Raw genomic sequence first — 24,916 nt, 5'->3', positions numbered from 1 at the left:
ATATCTAAAAGAACTGCATTGTAAACAATAAATGCAGGAGAACCTTAAGAATATACGAGGGTGAATAGGAAAGTAATGCACAATAATTTTTTTCTGCATTGGTATTGCAGCTGGGATGTTGACATTTCACTGAGATATAGTTTGAAGTTTTCACTACAGACACAATTTGTTTTGCATGTGCAGTTCTAGCGAGAGAAGTGTGAACTACGCAACAAAGATGGCGCGCATGTTATTGACGTCAACTTGTGAAGAGCAGCAAAGTGTTATGCAATTTTTTTGGACTAAAGGACATAATCCGAGTGAAATTGACAGGGACATGTGTGGGGTGTACAGGGAAGACTGTATGGACCGTAGCAACATCTCCAGGTGGTGTGCATTCTTTGCAGATGGCCATGAGAACCTTTGTGATTCGCCACGTTCCAGAAGGCTGATAACTGCTGCAACCCAGCGGAATATCACAGGCATTGAGGTGGCAGATTCAACTACGAACCTTATCTCAGCAGTTCAACATTTCATACGGTGTGGTGTACGATATCGTGCATGACACATTGAAATTTCATAAAGTTAGTGCCCGCTGGGTGCCTAAGAACTTGACAGACGACCACAAGGGCCAGTGAATGATGACATGCTTGGACCACTTAAGGCGTTACGCTGCAGAAGAGCGTGACTTTCTGGAAGGAATTGTCACTGGTGACGAGTCCTGGGCATACCACTACACGCCCAAAACAAAGCAGGCCTCTGTGGAGTGGAAACATGCTGCTTCCCCAGCAAAGAAACAATTCAGAGTGACGCAATCTGCTAAGAAAGTGCTTGTGACAATGTTTTGGGATATGCATGGTGTTTTGTTGGTGGACTTTGCTGAACACGAGACCACTGTGATTGCTGCAGCCTACATTTAAACATTTGGCTGCAAAAGGGTATCTGTCGGATACAGGGGGGAGAGCCATTAATCCTTCCCATTGAAGGCTTTAAGGAACCAACCTGGACAAATACCCAATGTCCCATCCCTATCTTCCCGTGATGCAGCTGTTGTAAGCATAATTTTACAAGGGAGGGGCTACTCATCAATTAGCACTGGTCAGCTTGATGAGTTAATGACTGAATTTGGTATAATTTTCCTCTATTCAATACCTAATTCCCTCTTTACCCTTTCCTATCCAGTCCTCTGACTGAACTCTTACTTTCTTCGACCTCGACGGCATTAGAGCATTCGAGGCCTAGGGGTTCATTTCCCTTTCCTTCCTCCTCTTTCTACTTTTCTGTTCCTAGTGCTGACCTGCTATGGCACTAAAATCGTCCTCCAGTGGCTTAAGGAGGGAAAGCTGGTGATCAACAAGATCTCCCAGCTAGGTCCAATGGACCCGTCGACCAACAGCAGGTGTGGTCCTCCAGACATTCTGGGAGTTGTGTGTGAATGAAGTAGCCACCAAAACGTTAAAATATGGTGTTCACTTAAATCGGCTACAACTTGCCATTTTCACTCCAATATGAAATGAGTACCATTAAGGTAATTTGAACACCTCAAAATCTGTGCTTCATTGGCTGACCATGATCATATCTTTGAAAAATATTGGAGTGCAAGAGGTCAGATGACTTCATTGTCAAACGCCTGGCATTAGAAAACAACAACAACATTTAAACATTGGTAAAGTTGTGTCGTGCCCGTCTTGACAAACGCCGTAACATTAATGTTGACGATGTCAAACTACTTCATGACAATGCTCGTCCGCATGTTGCGGCTTCTGTTCGTGAGAAAATCGATACATTTGGTTGGGAGGTGCTGCAGCAATCACCATACAGTCCAGATCTTGCACCATCGGACTTTCATCTGTTTGGTCCCATGAAGAAATTTTCTGTCCGGCCATCTCTTTGCAACCGATGCAGAAGTGCAATCAACTGTCCACATATGGCTATACTCCAACCGAACGGACTTCTATGAACAGGGTACACTGAAACTGGTACCACGATGGGAGAAATATGTTGAGAAACTTCGTGCCTATGTAGAAAAGTAGCTAAAAGATGTGAGTTTATTTGTGTAGTTTTTATTTTTGTTTACCTATTAAACTTTTTTTTTTTTTTTTTTAATTATTGTGTGTTACTTTCTGATCCACCTAAACTTGTCCAATCTGCGAAATGTACGTGTTGTTGTTCGTGATTAAAAAAATACGACTTGTATGCCTGAGGATAATTTCACAGCAGCATTTAATAAATTTAGTAGAATCAGGAGCTTACAGGGACAAAATCTGTATTGCCTCAAGCATTGGCTGTAATGTCCTTGTTTGTTTGATGATACTTTGTACATAAGCTACTTTCTTTTAAATACTAATTATAACTCGCATTGTGTTAATTTCTTGCAGGCAATCTATATTTCTCGAATCACGGAAGGTGGAGCTGCAGAGAAGGATGGCAAGTTACAAGTGGGAGACAGAGTGACATCTGTATGTACTGCTGATTTCTATATACTTGTCTGTATTGAACCTCTGTTTCATGCTTGGTGCTTCAGACTTCCTTGTCCGTGTTGAAGAATGCCTATTATTTCCATTTATCAGGACTTGTGGTAATTGTATGTTTGTGAAAAAGATGCTGTCATAAAATCTTTATATAGTGACTGCCCAACAAGGAACTGTTGGTTGGATGGTTACTAATGACTCCAACTACGGTTGCTGAGTAATTCCATTTCTCCCTCTGCTGGCATGATGTTAACTGTCAGAGCAGAATAGGATTTTGTGGGAAAGAACCTTCTCAGGCCATCAGGTTACGTTTCACAAATACACCATATTAAGGATATGTACTTGGGGCGGGGATGAGTGAGTGAGTGAGTGAGTGAGTGAGTGAGTGAGTGAGTGTGCATGTATGCGTGGGCATGATTTTTTTCCCCCCTTCGACTTCCCATATATTTCAGTAGTGGATTTTCGCATTGTTTCTTTTCTTAAATACCAGAGGGCTCTATTGGCGTTAGTCAGTGATGCCACATCAAGTTCGAAGTAGAAATTGTAAAACAATACAGTTAGTTTACAGTTCTACTTATGACATTCGGATGAATGCTGTGAAGTGCCACAAACTTGGTGTGATATAGAATCCCCTGATTATTTCCTTCCAGTGAAAACTCTGCTTGAAGTTTTTTGCCTGTCGTTAAATCCCTAATATGCAGGATGTAAGGGGTATACGTGCAAATATTTTTAAAGATGTTGGTGATTAATATACTGAATCACATTGTGTAAAAATTTCTCAGTTCTCTAAATTATTTTTAGACATTAAAAAATACCATGTTTTTAGGTTCATTAATACTTCCAGCCGATTTGTTTTTCCTACAAGAGCCTGCCAGTTATGTAGAGACCCAGGCTTGTGGAGGTATTGTGTGTGTATCCAACCTAACACAAATAGGTTTTGTGATATATTTTTACATTCATATATGGGATTAGATTCATTAATTTTGTATTGTAAGGTGTTCTAAATTCTAGCACTGTTACATTTTTTTATGGTTGAAACTATCCGAAAAAAATAAAGATATTAAAGTGCAAGAAGAATACGAAAGTACAATAATCTCTGAATTACTAATAGAAAGTAGTAATCCTGTATCTAGTTTACAAAATTATTAGAAAAATTATATCATCATATTCCAAAAAGAATCAGAGAAAGTGTTCGAAATATCTTCCCTCAACTCGACAGCATGTGCCAATACCAAGAAGCTCTCACCTTCCCCGCACGTCTGTGTCACCGCTGAATGTTGTAGCGACATCCCAGATTGTTTGCCGAGTGTTGCTTCATCAGTAGTTTCCAGTTGATGAACTAACTCTATGAGATGTCTCCACAAATAGAAATCCAACAGATTTAAATTGCTGGCCAACCACACAACTTCCCCATTCAGTCCACCAGTTCAGAAAATGATGATCTAGATGTTGGTGAGCTTCTGTACTGAAGGAGCTCCATCATAAATCGCATCTCTTCACATTTCTGTGGTGGAATGTCATCCAGAAGACGTAGCAGTGTAGACTGTAGAAAAAGATGTCCTGACTCACAGATTTATTGAAATATACCTCGATTAATGCCAGTAAGGAGGTACACCGTAAGGCGGTGAATAAAGTTACTGTAATTCGTCAAATAAGTCGTTATTGTAGTATGTAAATCGTGAGAAATATTGAATTTAAACCTGGAAATCACTTTCAAAAAATGCCAATAAAACACTCATTCCCCTACAAGGGTCCCCAGTATTAATAAGGCTGGTTACACACTAGATGCAGAAAAGAGTCACATGAATATCAAAAACATTAAGCTTATGTTCACTTGCACACTATGTCAGGCTGCTTGGCTGCCAAATTACCAAAATATATTATTCCTTAATCTTAGTTGCATATTCTTGCTCAAAATGTGGTAAATATCTTTTACACGATTTTTCTTACTGTGTTAGTGTGTAACGAACCTAGTATGGCATATGTGTGATACACAGATTTTCATTTTTTATAGCTGAGCAGCCATGCTTCCACATAATAAAACATGAAAAACAAACCCATTTTCGCATTTATTTTTAATATTTCATTGTCGAAAATAAAATAATGGAATTTCGTGACCGATGAATGTACTATTCAGTGATAGCCATAAATAAAAAAAACATTTAACTAAGAAAATTGCCAGATTCGCAGAACATGGGGGAAAAAAACGAGCAAAATTCGCTACAAATCGCCATCATAAAACGTGTCTACAGAACAAGTCTTGTTCATACCTACAAAACTTTTAACTATGACTCAATTGGCAGAAATTCGTGAAAAAATCATTTGCGAAAATCGAGTGTCCCTATTCATAAAACATTAGACTGTAAAATAGCCTGTGTCACACATTTATAGAAGAACTGTTAGGGCAAGGGGAAAGTAAACATGGTACGGTATGCATTTCCATCAAAATGTTTGCACGTATACTCTGTAATACTTGGCTCCAGTGGCAAGTGCAGAAACGACTAGATGACGAAACACAATTTCATCCTAAAGTAAACTAGAAAATGTTTTCATAGTGTCATCCTTTGATATCTAAATTTATACTTATTGACATTTCGACAGGCAATACTTGAGATTGAAGTAAGTAGGTTCACACCTGGCAATGGACTTTTAGACAAAAATATCCTGAAGACAACTTCATTTGATGGAAAAGTATAAGAAAGTGCCACCAATATTGGTGGTTTTTTTCCATCACTTATGCAAGCTGTGCTGCTCCCATTGTTGCACTCCAAACATTACTTGTCAGTAGTTTTGAGAAAACAAGGCAACCGTCTGGTTTTAGTTTATGTATATTAGTATGTCTGGATCATGCAGTTGAAAAAATCATGTTCAGGTTGTGTGTGTCTGTGTTTGCATACATGTGTACATTCCTGTTTTGTATGCTGCACATAAAGCGATTGTTGTTAGAAAACTAAACAAAAAAAAAAAAAAGAAAAGCATTAACTGTTAATTAGAAGTAGATTTTTCAGTATTGCACCTTGTCCTGGTACTTAAGGGAGATGTCAATGAAAGGGCAGTACATTGCTGTGCCACAACATTATGAAATTTGGATATGATGTTATAACAACATATGAAGCAAGTATGACCATTTTCGTGAAAATTGAACCAGTGTTTTGGGCAAGAATGGCTTAAGGGATTTTAGTAATTTTCATTTTACTTATATACCATTAGAAAAAAAAACCAACAAAAGAAAACTAAATTACATTTTTTGCACTCATACATCAATTATAGTCAAGTAATTGATTGTCGGTTTTTTTTTCTACGATATTTGGATTAGCTTTTAAGATTTTCCTTGAGTTTTCCAAAATTTATTTTCTTTTGCAATAGTAGATTTTATGCTAGTTAAAAATTATACCAGCTGTGAAGATTTGTTTGACATTGAAATAAAGCATATGCAAAGTTAAGCAGTGCACAGAATTCCAGTAAAATTCACCAGTTGGAGTTATGGGTACATTTAAAAAAAAAGTAACTTTCAGAAAATGAAGCGTAAAGTTTAGAATTATAAAGAAGAGTGGTGTGGCAGCATTGTATTTAATAATTATTATTTTGGAACACTTTCTGATGAAATTTCGAAATAAACTTTTGGCAACCTAATCTTTATACATCAGAAAATAAAATAAAAATAAAATTTTAAAAAATTCTAATTTTCGGGAAATGAAAAGAAAAGTGGTGTGACACCATGACATTTAATAATTATTGGCAAGCTAATCTTTAAACACCAGAGAATAAAATGAAAATACAGTAGAACTTGGTTATAGCGACCTTGTTTTCTGCGACACCTCACCTATAACGTCAAATATTCTGTGGTCCAAATAATTCCCCATAAGACATATGCTTTCCTACCTTGCTTAATACGACAAACGCATATGCGTCTACCTCGCATATAATGTCACTTGCAACCTCAGTTTGGAATAAGATTTTCTGAGAACCAAAGTATTTTAAGAAATATTTTGTTGAAATCTGACCGTGACAAATTCTTTACAGTCTCCTTCTGTCATAGACCTCTGTAATGCAGGCGAATTCCCCACCCCATTGTAACCTGCCCGAATTCATGCGGTATTAGATCAGTTTCGACAGGAAGTTTTTACTAAATGCACGCATTTTAACGCAGTATGGGCACTAAAAGAAGTGAGTGACGCTTTAGAAGTCATTAGAATTATGAACATGTTCTATGAAGCTAGGGAAGGGAGCAGTGAAATTGCAACTGAAATTATGAACATAGAACGTAATTTAGCCCTAGAAAGTGTGTATTGGGCAAGTAGAAGACAACAGAGTAAAATGACTGATTACTTCACTTCTAAGTAAAGTAGTTTGATGAGTACTGACCAAACTGTTTTAATACAGAATACTGTATTTATAATTGTAGGCCTACGTGTATTTTATGTTCATGGTAGGCTTAAAAGTCAATACATAAATCTAAAATAAGTCTAATTAAGTTTTTTTATTTTTCATTTTCCATATCACTAGACTGATAATATGGATCTCGGTTACTACGACACTCGTTTATAACAACATAATTTTTAAGGTCCCTTGGATGTCGTTATAACCAAGTTCTTCTGTATAGTTAAGGAATAAAATTTTTGACCGTTTTCATTGACATCTTCAGCGTTTTGGAACTACATGCTGGTTCCATCCGCAAGCCAGATAGACTGTTATTTGGAGCAGCCACATGTAACAGTCCCTGCAGACTAGTTACTCTGATGAAGGAACTGCTTGCAGTTCTGAAATGTAACAGTTGAGTTTGAGGACCTGGGCCTGGTGTGCTTCTGAATGCATTCGTCAGGAAAACCTAAGAACAGACATAATGTTGAGAAGAATCATCAAAAATCTTTATTAGTTTTAAATGGGAGAAGGAACAAAATCTAATAGAGACCCAACACACACAAGAGCATTACCTGACCTATCTTCAGAGGTATAAAAACGGTAATAGTGTTCTACTGAAGTTGAAGACGTGTCAGGAATGCAAGATGATTAATTTTTATGACTATCAATAGTTCTTTTACTAAAGTAAATTGAGACACATCACATATTCATTTTGTATGAGGTCTCGCCCACCTCACTGAATACTACACGGCTATTATGAAGTAGCCAATATGTATTATTACTATTTAATATGATCGTGTCCCGGCATAGCTCAGTTGGAAAGAGCGCTCAGCGCGCAGAGCTGAGAGGTCCTGGGTTCGATTCCCGGTACGAATTTTTCTCGTATTAAATAGTAATAATACATATTGGCTATTTCATAATAACCGTGTAGTACTCAATGAGGTGGGCGAGACCTCATACAAAATTAATATGTGATGTATAACTGTTAGCAGTTGTCACGAACTGATGTTGAATATGGCCACAAAGTCATTTAAATATGCGCTCCTGCATATATGACTTGTATCGTCTCAAATGCAGGTAGTAAGACCGTAAAAGCATTACAAGAGAGGTTCGGCCGGCGCCGTGGATCGTGTCCCAGCATAGCTCAGTTGGAAAGAGCGCTCAGCATGCAGAGCTGAGAGGTCCTGGGTTCGATTCCCAGTGCCAGTACGAATTTTTCTCTATTAAATAGTAATAATAAATTGAGACAGTTTATATTTCCTACACCTCAAATTTACATTTAGATGCAACACACTTTGCTTATGATTTTCAATATGTAGAAGTGCCTATACTGTACAATTGGCTACAAACCAAAACAAAAACATTAGTATTGATAATGCACTTGGAACTTGCATTGAAGCTTTCAGTACATGTACAACCATTTCAGATGCCTGAACCATTGGCATAGTGTTTAAAGTAGTTTGTTCTCCCAGGTGGTAGGTTTATCGCGTGTAAAAGATCCCTTTGTTCATAAAGCTGCCATGGTCTATGTAGCCATCCAACCAACATGGTGTGTTTGTCCTGCAGATCAATGGCGTTGACATGGAGGGTGCGCGGCACGACCAGGCCGTGTCCATGCTCACTGGTCTCGAGAGATTTGTGCGTCTGGTTGTGGAGCGAGAGGTGTTGGTTCCCCGTGAGTCCTTGTGTAGCAGCCCGTCTCCCTCGCCTAGCCCGGGCTCGGAGAAGTCCCCTCGTGTGTTCGGTGTCCCCAAACCTTATACTGGATTGTATAGTGCCAATAGCTACATGGCGAATCGGCCCGGGTACACCGGGTATAGGCGTCCGACATCTGACCAGCAGAGTGAAAGAACCGGCAGTGCGAACTATGGCAAGTTGCCGGGTCTCAGGAACGAAACATCGCAGGTGTCCGGAACTGTAACAAACGGTGATAAGAAAACAGTTAGTGCGGTGCCAGACCCCCAGCACACGAACACTGCCGACGGTGCACGAGTAGAGCCCCCACGACCCGCGCCCCGCCGCATCTCGCAGGCCACAGTGGCGTCGGACACCACGGTGGAAAGGACGCCCTCAGCAGAGCCCGTTCAGGTACTGCCCAAGCCCATCACCAATGAGGACTTCCAAGCCATGATCCCCGCTCGGTTCCTTCAACCCTCTGACCCCGCACAGGAGACCCCCGGACCCACAGTGACGGTGACCATCAAGCAGCCCGAGCATGCTGTGGGCGACATCAAGTTCCCTCCTGCCCCAACGGCTCTCGGTAAAGTGACAGAGACCATCACAAAGAGCACCTTCACCGAAACGGTTGTGACGCGGGTCACGGAGAACAAGCATGTCTTCCCCGTCATCATCGAGGTTAGTTGAGTTCTGAGCCTCCGCCTGGTCAGATTGAAACCTGCACAGTCCAGTCAGTCTAACAGAATAAGGGCAAATACCACTTGTTGCTGCAATGACACCAATGAGGAACATGCACTGCATTTTATTTACCAAGTTCTGTGAACCCTAATTATGTTAAATTAAAACACTTCTCTATTGCAAATAATAATGTAGTTCACTTCTCTTCCTGCGATAGTAGGTCTACACATTTAGGCATCAGGTTCTGGATGGCCGTTGTTGAGGTAATGCTCTGCTCAAAGCGTGTGAGCTGCATGCATTATTCTTGTCTCTAAAACGAAAATGTAGTTGATGAAGGATTCAGGAAGGTGTGAATTCATAAGCTTTTTGTTGGACAGAATTCACAGTATCAAGGCCACAAAGCAAAAACTGGCATGGACTCTTCTTTGATTACTAATTGCATTCGTTTTAATTATACGAGACAGTTATAAAAACTCGCTTTTCTCTGTTTTTAATATTGGAAATTATGCAGATATTATTGCAGGACATGTAAATAATTTGTGAAAGTGGCAAACAAAATGTAACCTGAACAGTGAAGAGAGCGACTTGCACAATACACCAGACATAAGATTTCGTCGTGTGCTTCTTTTCATTAAGAATAGAAATTATATAAACTTTTTTTTTTACAACAGACAAACAAGCAACGACTAGGGATGTAGATAAAAAGTTTCACGTTGCTTGATTTGAAAAAAATGATGCTGTAGTAGTAACTTCACACCAATTAAATGTTGTGATATTTAATATCCTTTATTATTATTATTATTATTATTATTATTATTATTATTATTATTATTATTAAGGTGAGATCAGAGGTCAAAATCTTGGTAGGGGAATCAAGATTTATTTAGTTTTTTGTTCAAAATAATTATTTGGACGTTCCTGCTTAATTTGTTATGTAATTTATTGAAAATTTCTAATTGTAAGTTCTTTTAATTACGTAATACGTTTGTGTCAAACTACTTTTTTTCTCATCTCGCTCTATTGCATAAATATATATATATATATATATATATATATATATATATATATATCTCTGAAAAATTTTGCTAAGGTTCTGGTTTAAAGCTTGTTTGTAGCTGAATATTTATTTCATAAGTTGGCGGTACTGTTTATGACTTTAGTAATAGACATTGTAAATTTTCAAAACAAATGTTATGTTTTTAAAAATGTAAGTTTTTCTAGTGTTTAGTTTGTCATTTACTTTCACATCATATTATATAGGCCTACACCTTTCTCTTGGAACCTAAGGCAGGTAGAAGCATGACATTTTTACACCTTACCTATAGTGTTACATTGATTGCTAAGCTCTAATTTCAGGTCATTTGGATACAAATTTTGTTGTGCATGAATATTAATGTAATATCATTTTTCTTAAAAAGTAGTTGGTTACAAAAAATGAAAATAAAAACTTATTATCATGGTATAATCCGGCCAGTAGAATTAATAAAAATGTTGTTCTGATAATTGCTCATATTATAATTCTTGATGTGTATATAATAATTGTTATTGGTAATAATAAGGCAATTTCCAATAAATAATAATTTAATAAAAAATTTCAATAAAACAATTAAATATTAATAAATCAAAACCTAAAAAAATAAAATTTTAACAAACTTAAAATTAGGACCTTTACGAATATGAATATATCCAAGAACTTTACGCTCTAATAAAGTCAAAAAAGCATCGCCAACTATAACAAAAATAACCAACAAAATAAAAATAATACCTTAAAATACACCTTGTAAACAAGAGCTCGGCACATTAAAGTAATAAAGAAAACACACTAAAATGTTCATAGAGATATCTTTGTATAGAACTTTCTGAGATAAAGGTACTGTAATTAAGTTAACATTTGTAATAGAGGGCCTCTGATCTCACTTTAATGAAGGAAAAAAGATAGAAAACTTTCCTGTAGAGTTCAATATCGAATTTGCTTGTGTAGTTCATCCCCCCTGCTCCCACATATTTTGCACATCCTAATTTTCTTAATGATTATTTTGGATTTTATTTTGCTAGTAATTTACGCACCAGCATTAAGTACGGTATGAATTTTGGTTTTGTAAGTATTGATTTTGCTGTTTTCAGTACCTAAGTAGCTGGGCAGTTGGCATTACATCATGTTGTTGCATCGATAAACTGACAATTGATTACCTATCATGGTATCATTCATTCTGGACTATTTAACAGATATTATTATTACACATTATGTTCATTATGATTGGTAAATGAAGATTATGAAAACCTTTTATTGTTAAAAAATTGAAAAAAATGTGTGTGTGCGTGTGTGTGCGTGTGTGCGTGCGCGAAAATAAAAAAAAGAAAATATAATGAAAAAATGCGTATTTTACGCACCCCAATTTTTCAGTGGCCAAATAGAGTAAAAAAGTGCTCAATTTACGTGAACAAATAGGGTACATATTATCAGGTTGCATTATGTTTGCCTTAAAGAACTCATGTTTAGCAGAAAATAAAATGAAGGCATGTTCCTCGTTTTTACAACATAAGTTACAAAATAAACTCTGTAGCAGGATTGGTTCTTAACCAGAGTTAATTCTGCAATGGGAATTTACATTTGCGTAATTTTCTGTGTAACTTTAAAGTATTGCATTGCTACATGGAAATACAGATTCCTACAAGAGGTTTGATTGTGATTGGCACAGATGTCTCGTGTAAGAACTGTATTGTGTCTTGTCTCTGAATGTCCTCAGTATGTCCTTATTCTGTTACATACACTTATTGTTCTGGCTTGTCCCGTCTTTATAATAGATTCAATTGTTTGTATGTGCTTCTGTCTTTGTTCAGTGTATGCTCTTCAAAATTTGTATAACTAGTCCTTGTCTCATAACCGTGTGTAGCCTATATGGTTCGAATTTCAGTTTGTAATTATGTTTCCAGGCATACAAACAATAATTTAAATAACGTGTGTATATCTTTCAGCACTAAGGACTGTAGTAATTGGTTCTGTAATGACATTTTGTTTTACAGTGTATTCTTAATGAATTTGATATGTTCACAAAGGTTTCAATCTCTCCTGCAACATTTTAATATATAAACTGCATCCAAAGAGTTTTTGCTTTTTGTATTAACAGCTTGGTAAATACTATTTGAACTGTACTTTACTCGTTACTTTCAGCATAAAGGTTGCATGCACAGTATTCCTGATTCAGCATAATCACCTGAGCAAGCCGTTCTCTTTGAGATTTCGAGCGTTCACTTGCTCGAGTTGATAGACGGTACTGTGCTGCTAATTGTGTCTTCTGGAAAACATAGCACATTTGTTGAAAATCAGAGAGTAACTTGGCAACGTGTCCTTCTCAATAAGATGGAATGGAGATGCATTGAAGTGCATGCACAGCATTACTTTGTTATGGGAACTAGGTAGTCTGAGCATATGACTGTTGTGTGTAAGTGAAATAAGTGAAGAAATTTTGCTGTTATTCTTCAACTTTTGAATCTATCAATTTACAATTTTCACAGTATACACACAATAATTACAGGTATACTTCAGTTTTTAGATTATCTTTTTATCTCATATACTTGGTTTTATAAACAATTTTAAACCCGAAAAATATTAATTAAATTTAAGTTAAAAACATAGATAATTTAGGAACATTTTTCTCAAAAACTACTGGGTCTAGCAGGCCGAAATTTGGTATAGCCCTAATTCATATGGTTATCAAAATTATTATGAATTTCACAGCCAGAAAAGTATTAAAGAATATGAAAATTTTTAAATAATTTTTTTTTCAGTATGAAAAATATTTTTTTTTTAATTGAACGAATATATATAATGTGATTAAAATGGTTGAAAATATAGTCAACTGCATTGGAAATATGCTTGAATTTTTAGGAACCTGTAATGAAAATATTTTCTGGGAAAAAATGTTCCTGAAATATCTATGTTTTAACTTAAATTTAATTCATATTTTTCAGGTTTAAAATTTTTTTATAAAATCAAGTAAAAGACATAGAAAGACAATCTAAAAATCAAAATATACCTACAAATAATATGTGTATGTTGTAAAAATTGTAAATTAATAGATTAAAAACTTGAAGACTAATAGCAAAATCTCTTCACTCGTACACAACAGCCATATGCTCAGAATACCCAGTCCACTTAAAGTCTTAACATGTAGTAGAGGGGATCTGTTGTTCCTTGGTAAACTAATGAATTGTAACTTGGGTAATTATCTGTAACTCCATACACATTACACAAGAATAACAGCTGAAGTCTAATGTCCCTTGTTGAGCACACATTGTTGTTTCTACCCCTTCCTACCAGTTATGATATTGCCATGAGCTAGTATAAGTAATATGAAATGTCGAAACGTAATTATCTAAAATAAAATGTTGAAAGTTTTTACATATTGTACTGTACAGTACAAAGAAAGTGTACACATTGAGCTCCTTTTATACTGCTCAAAGCAAGTATCTTTGCTATGTAGCCTCTAGGAATAGTTTCATAACGCACCACTGATGTTTCCACACACTTGGACAGTGAGACTAACTTGAGTATCAACTTTTTAATTGATTAAAAAGTGAGGAAGGTCTTAAACCATGCAGCAATAAATGGGCAGTAATGCTGAGAGGCAGGCACGGTAGAACCTCTGTTAATCAATATTCAGATTATCCATTTTATTTACAACTAGCTGTACCCGTGCGCTCCGCTGCACTTGTTAGAAATAAATATAAAGTAATTACATAATTAAAATAGGACATCTGGTCCAGGGAACATTCATGTATGATAGAAGGATAAATCGTTTAATATGTTACTTAACTTAAATTGTATTTAAATAACTAAAATGCGATCATTTTGGTCCAGAGACCGCTCATTTGGTGCAATGACAATTCCTTTAACATGTTCCTTAATTGTTATTACATGCAACCATAGTTTAATGAAGACTGACATATCATTTAGTAATTAATTAGCTTCCGATATTACTTCATACAAACACAGAAACATTCTCAGTAGGCTATGTTTAATAGCTTTCGATTGTTGTTGTCCAAGGCCCCTTATAGACAAAGTCACTTGTTTTTATTTCATTACAGCGCCTTAGATGGCGTTGTTATCTTCATTTTAAAACCCATTTATCTCATTAAATATCAGTCCTATCAAAATTTTGTACAGAATAAAACTTATCGGAAAATCATTTTTAAAGAAACTTTTCTTACGCAACATTTTTCATGAAAATTAATAATAAGGGAGATATTTCGATTTATATAATTCAACCCCCCTTATAACTCCCCTTTTAAATAAGGTATTTTGAATGCTATATATATATATATATATATATATATATATATATATATATATATATATACTTACTTACTTACAAATGGCTTTTAAGGAACCCGAAGGTTCATTGCCGCCCTCACATAAGCCCGCCAGCGGTCCCTATCCTGAGCAAGATTAATCCAGTCTCTATCATCATACCCCACCTCCCTCAAATCCATTTTAATATTATCCTCCCATCTACGTCTCGGCCTCCCTAAAGGTCTTTTTCCCTCCGGTCTCCCAACTAACACTCTATATGCATTTCTGGATTCGATATATATATATATATATATATATATATATATATATATATATATATATATATCTTAAAATCTAAGTTACAACGAACTTAATTTATATTCCAATTTTCATATAAATCGGTTCAGCCATTATCGTGTGAAAAGGTAACAAACATCCAGACAGACAGACATACAAACAAAAATTAAAAAAAAAACGATTTTCGGTTTCAGGGTGGTTAATTATACATGTTAGGACCAATTATTTTTGGGAAAGCAAAAATTACCAGAAAAATTTCGGCTACAGACTTATTATTAGTATAGATTTCGGCGAATCATTATTGTTATCTTATTTGATTTGTTATATAGAAAGAATCTTCCTCCCGACAATCTAGGTGACCTCCTGCATGCATTCTGTACTCAGATATTCCCTTCTGAAGTTGCAGGGAAGGTAATAATAGTGTAACCTAGTAAAAATCGACATCACAAAATAATTGCTGGTGCTGAAGTGCAGAAAAAGTTATAGAAGTTTTTTTTCTAAATAATTTAAGAGACCTCATTTAAAAAATGAAGTAATCATATGCTTACAAATTATTCATATTTTTTATTAGCCATTGTTGCTCTTTGCTGTATTATTTTGATGATAATTAAGTTCCTACTACATTTACGAAAACAATACTTGCTTTTGGCAAAATGCAGACAATACAAAGCTCCAACATCACAAAAGTTATTGCTCAGAGCTTTCATTTGGGACGATTTTTCTATTAAGAAAAAAAATGTTCTTATGTTCCACTCACTCAACTTTTTTCGAACAACATAATTTTCCCACAACTCCCAAATTATGAGACATTTACATTCAGAACTTTGAATTGTGTACGTAACATGTTATTAATTAATCTGACAAGCGACATGGTGCATGTTACCAAGCTGTTAATTGTTCGTGTTTTTGCATCATATTAACAATTGCCAGTGCTGAAGAGCCTGGCACATTAACTGTGGAAGTGGTTTATGCTACTAACTAATGGTATTAATATAAAATCATAAGGCAAGGCACTAACCAAGGTACTCTTCACACACGTATTCATAAGTCTTGAAATCACTTTTCTTATATTCCTTTTTCATTGCCTCTCATGGCACAGGGTGCAGAAAATCTGGGATCTTAGAAAAAAAATCGCCATTAAAAATTGAAGTAGAATTTGAGCTAAAATGACTGTGATGCTTTGAACTAAAAATTGGACATGACAATCGCTTTTGAGAAGAGAAGAGGAGTGGTACCACAGCTTAGATGACTCTCACTCCCTCAAAATGTTGCAAATATATCAAGTGTTACATCACTACATACTCTCTCTAGCTCATTATTAAAGTATTATTTAAAATAAACACAAGCTATAAGCAATGCAAAGTGCATGTTGTTTTGCGTCTGCTTATTCATTTAATAATTTACAATGCATGTTGGGAATAGTCAGCTAAGCCTCGTGTTAATAACATCAAAATATAATTAATTATTTATTCCGTCTTATGGCTTAAGCATTGAATTACATATGAAAGTAAAACATTGATGTCTTACATCATATCGTCACGTGAATGCAAGAACTAGGTAACTCGGAATTTGCGTTTTTTAGTTACCGGTACCTCTTTTATAGCATAGCAAAAATCGCACAAAATGTAATGCAAGATCTAGGTAACTGATCAAACGATACCAGCGACATCTATTTTCCAATATAACAAATAGGTACAAGAAAACGAGACATTTTCCTTGGTGCAATAAATAACTAAATAGGCAATGTCACAAAATATGAAAAATCAAGTTACCTAGTTCTTGCATTCAGGCGACGATATTTAGTCTTAATACTTAAGACTAAATATGATGTAACACGTCAATGTTTTCCTTTCATATGTAATTCAATGCTTAAGCCATAAGACGGAATAAATAATTAATTATATTTTGATATATGTTATTATACATTTAAGGTCTCTCAATTCTCGTTATACAGTCTGTTCTTATAAACATTATATTTGAATAAATCCAGGATTCCTAAACATTCTCTCTTTTATATCTTGACATGCCCTCATCCCCCTATCACACTCCCCAGAACTGGGAAATTGTTCAGTCAGGTTTTTTGACGAAATGAGATATAGCCTACCTCCCTTTAGTGTTCTGTGAGACCCCTTCATTACTTCGTAACAAAATTTAATATTTCCAATATGAATTTTTTATTGCTACAGAATACCTGCGTGTTTTTATGCTGCATAAAAATCCCTGTTTCACAGCTTGTAACAACAAAGATCGCACTAACAGGAAAAGCAGCTAATTGTGTCCTCTCCGTATATTTCATATACATTGTGTATCAAAGATGTCCTCTTTTCTACACGTTATTCATCTGCACAACATTATAAAATGGCACATCTATTCACTCAGATTAGGTTCTCATTTTGTGCAATGTATATAAATGTGCATTATTTTGAAAATGCACATCACTTTACCATCTCAAGGAATCCATACTTTGAATTGAAAGTTGTGGTGTGTTGAAGATTAAGTCCACTTTAACTCAGGCAACATGTGCGATTTTGCACGTCCATTTCATAACGAATGCCAGATGCAAACATTATGAGAGTAGATATACATACAGACAAACTGCAGAAAAAATTGATAGAATCCGTTTTTATTGGAGTTGGAACAGATGGGATGTATAAATAATGATGATGATGATGATGATGATAATGATGAGTGAAGAAGAAGAGCCTGCAAAGACAGTATGTTACTATTCTAAAATAATGAAACAGATCAACATAGCCAATAGTAAATAAAATTCTGAGCGAAATACAAAGAGAGCACATGATTGCAAGCATTGTGGTAATGCCATGAACCCAATAAATGATCTGACTCTCATGAGTGGGAAGAATTTGTGCAAAGGAGAAGAAAAGAATGAGGTAGAATTATTTTAGAATAAGTATTTTAGGTCAGGGACTTCTGTGGACACACAACCGAGCATGGCATTGGTTTTACAGTTGTTGCCTTTGTCTTTGATTTTATATTATATGATCTCCATTGTGTGTTCCTGGCATGAATTTTTGTGCAATGTTCCTTTTACTAAGATAACAGTTAATATTTACCTGTGGCATTTTAAAATATTTTTTGTGTGTTTTACAGCAAAGATTTTTGTATTTTAGCAGATTTTGTAATTGTTTTGAAATTACTTCTATGGACTGTTATGATTCTACAAATATTTGCGCCTTATTTCACTTGAAGATGTCTGTCTTCCTGCCTTGCATATCTGCCTTGTTGCAAATTTTGCATGAATTTGCGTTGAGATTAATTTTATGTTAGTATGCTTCAGTCCAGAATTCAGTCTCTTCATTGAATTACAACATTGGCTGCTAAGGGTGTATAAATTGGTAAAAATCGATTAATCAGTAATGAACACCAATGCCGAGAGAACATTATTACATTTAAGAAATTTCTCGAATGTACAAAGAGAAAATCATTTTTCGAGATGGGTGCGATGTTGTGAGGCCTTACAACGTCGTACCACGAGCTGTTTCCCACTCCTAGCAGGGGAACATTTCAGAAACATGTTGGAACCTCCTTCGAAATTTTGTACATGGGTAGGCAGTGTAAAATAAAGGTTAAACGCAATTGGAATGTAGACTTTTATGGCCAGCATCAGTTGGGATCAATGTTATCCGGGCTGAAGTGCCGTGGTCTGTTGGAACTGTTGTTACCATACGTTTCTTCTGATACTCCGGCAGACATCATCGGTGGTGTGGCACAAGATCTCCTTAGTGTGCTAGGAACGACTGGGACTGTGTCTAATTGCATTACGGTATTTAAGGTCTGGATGGATCGTGGCTTGCCATTGTCGCCACAGTCCGCACTGGTGGTCGAAGTATTATGATTGGCTACTGTCGTGTTCAGCTGTTGGATGAACGGTTTAATCCGTGTGTTTCTCAGGGTCAGGTACCACGTTTGGTGTACAGTAGCATGCAAATTAATCCGAACAAGACATATTTTTACATTTTCTGTCATTGTTGGCCTCACAGCTGCTCATACTGCTTTAATTGACGTCTGTAGTACGTGTAATTCCATTGTTGAAGGTCTGTCGTTATTTTTTTTTATAATATGTGACATTTTGCCTGTCGTTTTGTACTTATAAGCATTTCAGTTGTGTTGAAGACTTAATACTGCAATCCTGTGTACATTCTGTCGTCTTCACAAATGGATACAACTCCACGAAAACGGTCTAAAATTATAACATTAGCAGAGCATTCTTCTATGACACAGAGGCAAATTGCTGCAGAATGTCACATCGGTTTGGCTACTGTTAATTCGATCATAAAACGATACAGGGAGACTGGCTCCATCACACCCCAGAAAAAAGGAAACTGTGGCTGGAAAAGGAAGACTTCACCTGCAGATGATCGTTTAATTGTCAGGAAAAGTAAATTAAATCCTAGACTAACTGCTGTCAACTTAACCCGCGAGTTAATGGCTGCCACTGGGGCGAATATTCACGTCACAACAGTGCGGCGTAGGCTTTTGGAAGCTGGACGAAGGGCTCGTAAGCCTATTAAGAAACAACTGCTAACCCCTGTTATGTGCAAAAAACGCTTAATGTGGGCAAAATTACATCAACACTGGATAATGAATGACTGGAAGAATGTACTTTTTTCCGATGAGTCTCATTTCGAGGTCCACAGCCACCGTGTTTCTTACATACGGAAAGGATCCGAAAAAGTAACAGCAGCTCATCTCCAACAAGCACCCAAATAAAGTAACGTTTTGGGGTTGTTTTACACATGAAGGGCCTGGAGCATTAATACCTATCAAGGGAATGATGAATTCTGACAAATATATTCACTTATTGGAAACCAGAATCGTACCCCAGCTGCAAAAATCATTTCTGGATGGCAGAGGTGTGTTCCAACAAGACCTGGTACCATGCCATACGTCTCGAAAAACTACAGAATTCTTCAACAAGAAGAATATTCAGGTACTCCCCTGGCCAGGCAACTCACCTGACATCAACCCCATTGAGAACTTGTGGTCAACTTGCAAAAGAAGAATGCAAAAAATGGATTGTTCTACAAAGGAGAAGATGATTTCTGCCCTCATTGGTGTATGTTTTCGCGATGAAGAAATGAAGAATATTTGTGGGAAATTAGTGGAATCCATGCCAAATCGTCTCAGAGCTGTTATTAGGAACAAGGGAGGCCACATAGATTACTGAGGTATGTCTTAGATCCTTTTTATCCCGTTTGAGTGTTTTTGCATAAGTAATTACGTTGTTCGGATTAATTTGCACGCTACTGTATCCGTTCCCTGAGAAGAGCCATTTCAGTGTTGTAACATCCAAGAGCCAAACATGACTGTAGCCAGTCATAACACTTCGACCACCGATGCGGACTGCGGCGACAACAGCAAGCCATGATCCATCCTGACCTTAAATACAATGCGTTTTTGTCATATGTCCACGATGATTCACCAGCCGCGTGCTCAGTGGGAGGCTGTGCTTCTGTCGCTAAGACAACATGTATGCTGACACAGTAAGACCATTCCCATTCATGCCAACACTATGACATCTATAAATAAAACAGGTTATCTATAACTTGGCCTCTGGCAGTATGCGTTTAGATGAGATGGAGAACAGATCGTTTTGTCATGGTAAACAGATATTCATTAAGGGTATTACATATACAACACGTACATAAAGAATAGAAAATCGTGTGCTTCAATGAGGCGAAAATTCAGACTTAAATTTCCTGAAAATCCAGTAGTGTCTAAAAAAAAAAAACAATATTAAGGTTATTAAATAGGTTCAATGGAACAGGTTCTGTAAATGACAGGAAAAGACAACAAAAGCGCCGTGTTCTTACAGAAATTGATGCGGCATTAGAGCATAGCCCATGCAAGTCTCTGAGATGTTTAGCCCACCAGACAGGAATTTCTGAAGGATCTGCAGGAGTGGCAATAAAATTATTGAAACTAAAACCATACAGAATTCCATCATCTCATGAATTACAGCCCCAGTATTACAATTGCAGGCTTAATTTTTGTAATTGGATGTTAAAAAAAGTAAATAATGAAGAACTTGATCCCCAATAGATTTTTTTATTGATGAGGCTTGGTTTCATCTACATGGCCACGTGACGTCACATAATGCATTAAGTTTTAATGAGTAAGTTGCACCATCTCAGCCGCAGAGCCACGGCCATAATGGCAGAGACACACTGTATAATGAACTTACCACCATACCTCATGAGTGATGCCTTTTTGGTGTCAGTTATGAGGTTCCAACCTGTCTTTGGACAGATGACCAAACAGCAGCAACAAATATAATGTTGCCTCTCCTGTATTGGTGTTTATTAATGGTGATTGGGTTTTCACCACGTTTGCTGCATATGTTGCATTGCAGAATTGTCTAATGCCAGATATCTTAAACAAAACAGACCTTCAGTTACAGTTGGCTTCATTACCTCATGGTGGATATCTTGAGATTAGAGAGAATGTTGTAATAGTATTTCTATAAAACCAAGAACATACATTTGGGCTCAGCATAAGAATACTTTATAGTTGCTTTCAGTGCTGCATGTTGTATTCACTCACTTGGTGTGTTGGAATGTTCATTTGAAGTTGATGGCTTGTGGAGGAATGTAAGATGATGGACTTGCTGGGATTTGAAAGCCAACTAAGCTAATGGTGCACCTGATATTGTCTTGACCAAGACAGATTCAACATCGAGCCATTTCTGGAGTTTAATTTTTTGTTCATAAAGAATAATTTTTTTTAGATAAAGGTTTTGTATGGTTTTCGTGTTTGTAAAACACGACAAAATAACTGATCACTGCAGTGTAATAGCTAAATTAGGTGCTTGTTTTGATAGTTCGGTTTAATGGCAGTCATGCATACTGTGACAGTTTTACTTGCTAATTTTAAAGGTAATCATATCATAGGCATCATCATATTGCAAAGTGAAATTCCAATAAGTCACAGGCAAGAAGTAATAAATACCGTAATCTCGTAAGTTTTCTCATGAAAGTGAAAATTCTGTTCAGATACTTTTAAAAGCATACAAAATTATTACAGTTGTATGGTTTAATTATTACATACGCAAATTCTTTTTCAAAGTAGCAATGTGAAATACTGTACTTTCCGGCATATTTTTCGTACCATGTATTAGGAAAATGTGTTTAGGGAATTAAAAATTCCCCATGTATTTTTCTTATGGAAATTATGTATTCTGTAGTAGGTAGTATTGGGAAGGAGGCAACACTGCATTGAGTCAGTCAGTCTGGATTTTCCACCAGTCCTTTGTTAACATGCTACCTGGTCAATGCTATTGGGGAGAAATTGAGGGTTGTTGTGGAGTGTGGACACTTCAGTAGGCTTCTTAGTGTTGAAGTGAGCTGTGTAGTAGTACGTGTGAAATATGTGAATATGGGAAGAAAAAACAATAGTTTACCACTGATTATAGACTTAAAATGATCAGTTTTGCGGAACAAAACGGGAATAGAGTGACAGGAAGAGCATTTGGTGTGAGGGAAGCTTATTTTTTTTACTGCATAAGCAAAAAGGCGCACTGAACAATGCAAGAAGCAACATTTGGGCATTTTGTGGCCTTAAGATGGGAAAATATCCCGGACTTGGACGCACTACTGCAGTACGTGGAAGAAATGCAGAACAATGGCTGTTTTTCGACGCGAGAAATGTTAGTTACACAATTCCGATATTGTTCCTTCAAAAAACATTACTTTTGTCGAGTTTAGGCTACTCAAGGATGGCTGAGTAGAGGAACAACATTGCGCCAAAGATTGCCTGCACATTTCACAGATCAGATAGTCTCTTTCCATAGGCACATTTTGGAACCAAGGAAGAATTAATGGTACTTCCTAATAACCTAATAATTCTTTATTTATACTGGCAGAGTAAGGCCATAGGGCCTTCTCTTACACTCTACCAGGTCACAAAGTATACAAGCAGTTAAAATTTAACAAAAATTTAAAGAACAGAATACTAACATAATACAAAAAAATAATAACAATAATAGCATAATAAAATCGACACTAAACAACATGAAAATAATACCATAATAGAAAAAAGAAAGTAAAATACATTGGAATATAGTGAAAGCAACTCATTTAGTAGAAATAGTTAATATGGAAAAACGTAAGGAAGAATATAACAAAATGGAATGTAATGATAAAAAAGAAAAGAAATATAAAAATTAAATAAAATTCACAATGAAAAGGGTAAGATAATAAATTCATCGATTGGTAAAGAGAACAAAAAGGGGAAAGGAAGAAAAGAAATATATAGCCTATATTTTTACAAAACTATCGCAGAGAAAAGGGCTTATAACTGAAAGGACTCTAATTCAAAAAGTGCAGTTTTAATTTATTTTTGAAACTAGACAATGTCCGACAGTCTCTGACATGTTGTGGTAGAGGTTCCAGAGATGAGCTGCAGAGACAGTGAAAGATGAAGAGTAGAAGGATGTTCTGTGTTTAGGAATGGAGAGTGTGATATGGTGTTGTGAGCGAGTATCTATTTCGTGATATGAGGACAAATTTTGAAAACGAGAAGCTAAGTAGCTAGGGTTAGAGGTACTTCCTTTGAAAAAAAAAAAAAAAATCTTGTATTTTACGCACCTCGATTTTCTTGGGCAAAAATGCGGGGGGACGTGCAAAAAAAAATATATGCTAAGAAATACGGTAATCCAGCTGTTGTTTGAATAATGATGAGCGGATTCTCAGAATAGTCATGAGGCCTTTGAAGTTCGTACTAAATTGATGAGAAGAGCAGAGTGTTATGAGGTGCACACATCATGCACTGTAAGATTTTGTATGTGACAGACACACTTCCTCAGTTATGTACGATGGCAGTTTATGCACCATATTGTGTTCTGAAATGGCCAACGTTAAAAATGGTTACCGATTTTTTGCACCTGGAATTATCATACTCCCACCCTTCCAGAGGGTGGAAATAAATGAGGGAGAATGGGAGCCTTTGCATGCTACAGCTTGTCCGCCTGCTAACGTGATGCATGTAGTGGTACTTTGGGTGCAGTTCCAGACATTTCCATTCAGCATGTCTGGCAGGCTAGTACTTCTTTTGTTTTCGAAGCAGAATCCCTCTTCTAGGGGTACTCTTAGCATTTTGAACATTGTGGCATGGTAAACGTTCTCGGATGTTACATTAAATTTTCAGAGAGTCTGCCAACATGTGAAATGTAGTTGTCAATCTGTCTGATTTATAAAGCTTTGCTAAATGCTGTAATATGAGAGAGAGGGAGACTTCAGGATGACATCTACAAGGTAGGAGCTGTGCTTAACCTCTGCTTAACAAATTTCCACTGCTATAGGAAGGAAGTTTGCAGCTGAGTCAACTGTATTTACTTGTGAAAATATATAATTCTAAAACCACTAACACATATGTGTTGTGCAGTCCTCTTCTTCCTCCTTCTTTTGTTAAGCAGAAGTTACAGTGCTTTGTATTTTCTTCTTTTTGGATCTTTTAGGGTAAGGAATCTTGCACAGTGGTGCCATTTGATTAGATTGTGAATTTATCAGCATTGAGATAGTGTATCACTATAGCAAACATGTTAAAGCAGAACTGTGTTTAGAAATCTGTTTATTCCTGGAAATATTTAAAAAACTGAAGAACATGAATTTCTTCTTTCACTTTTTTTGAGTTGGAGATTCAAGTGTAAATGAATTTGTGGTTTTCAGTTGCTTACAAACAAGACAGCACGTTTCGTATTCCCATGAATACATTGGTCCATAAACCAGGGCTCAACTTTTTTATATTTGCCTTGAACGACTGGCATCTTGTATGTTTAGATATAAATTCTGTCTTACAAAAGTTAAGATAGCATCTTCAGCACAAACAGTGTAGTTACACCCTCCCCCCTCCCACAGTTGTTCTTATCACGAGTAAAATAATATATAATTAATTGGGTTAGATACAGACTAAATTTGGAGTAGGTGTGAGATATTTACTTTTTCACTGCATCATAATACGTACAAGAAACATCCGACATTTTGACTCCATCATCAGAAATGTGAAACCATGTATGATGTCATCTATACATAGTAGGGTACGTTTCTTGCGGCTGCAATGCAGAAAAAAAACAACAACCAAAACGTCGCACAATGCCTAAGACATGAAAATCTTCAAGGATAGCATTTTGGAATAGTAAAGT

The 24,916-nt window shown here is 36.3% G+C and overlaps 1 protein-coding gene across 6 annotated transcripts in view; it reads left to right on the top strand.

The window, feature by feature from the left end:
- Positions 1 to 24,916, top strand: part of scrib (scribble planar cell polarity protein) — a 308,579-nt gene that overhangs the window by 177,255 nt on the left and 106,408 nt on the right. For 4 of the 6 annotated variants that reach the window (XM_069836394.1, XM_069836398.1, XM_069836395.1 and 1 more), the window contains exons 20-21: positions 2,358 to 2,438; positions 8,379 to 9,167. In XM_069836394.1, the coding sequence (XP_069692495.1) occupies positions 2,358 to 2,438; positions 8,379 to 9,167 (870 nt within the window). The remainder of the gene's footprint in view (positions 1 to 2,357; positions 2,439 to 8,378; positions 9,168 to 24,916) is intronic. The other 2 variants (XM_069836396.1, XM_069836397.1) reach the window with 2 other exon arrangements.

The sequence above is a fragment of the Periplaneta americana genome, chromosome 9, assembly GCF_040183065.1.
Source record: "Periplaneta americana isolate PAMFEO1 chromosome 9, P.americana_PAMFEO1_priV1, whole genome shotgun sequence".
Taxonomy (NCBI): domain Eukaryota; kingdom Metazoa; phylum Arthropoda; class Insecta; order Blattodea; family Blattidae; genus Periplaneta; species Periplaneta americana.
This window is presented reverse-complemented; position numbering and strand designations above follow the sequence as displayed.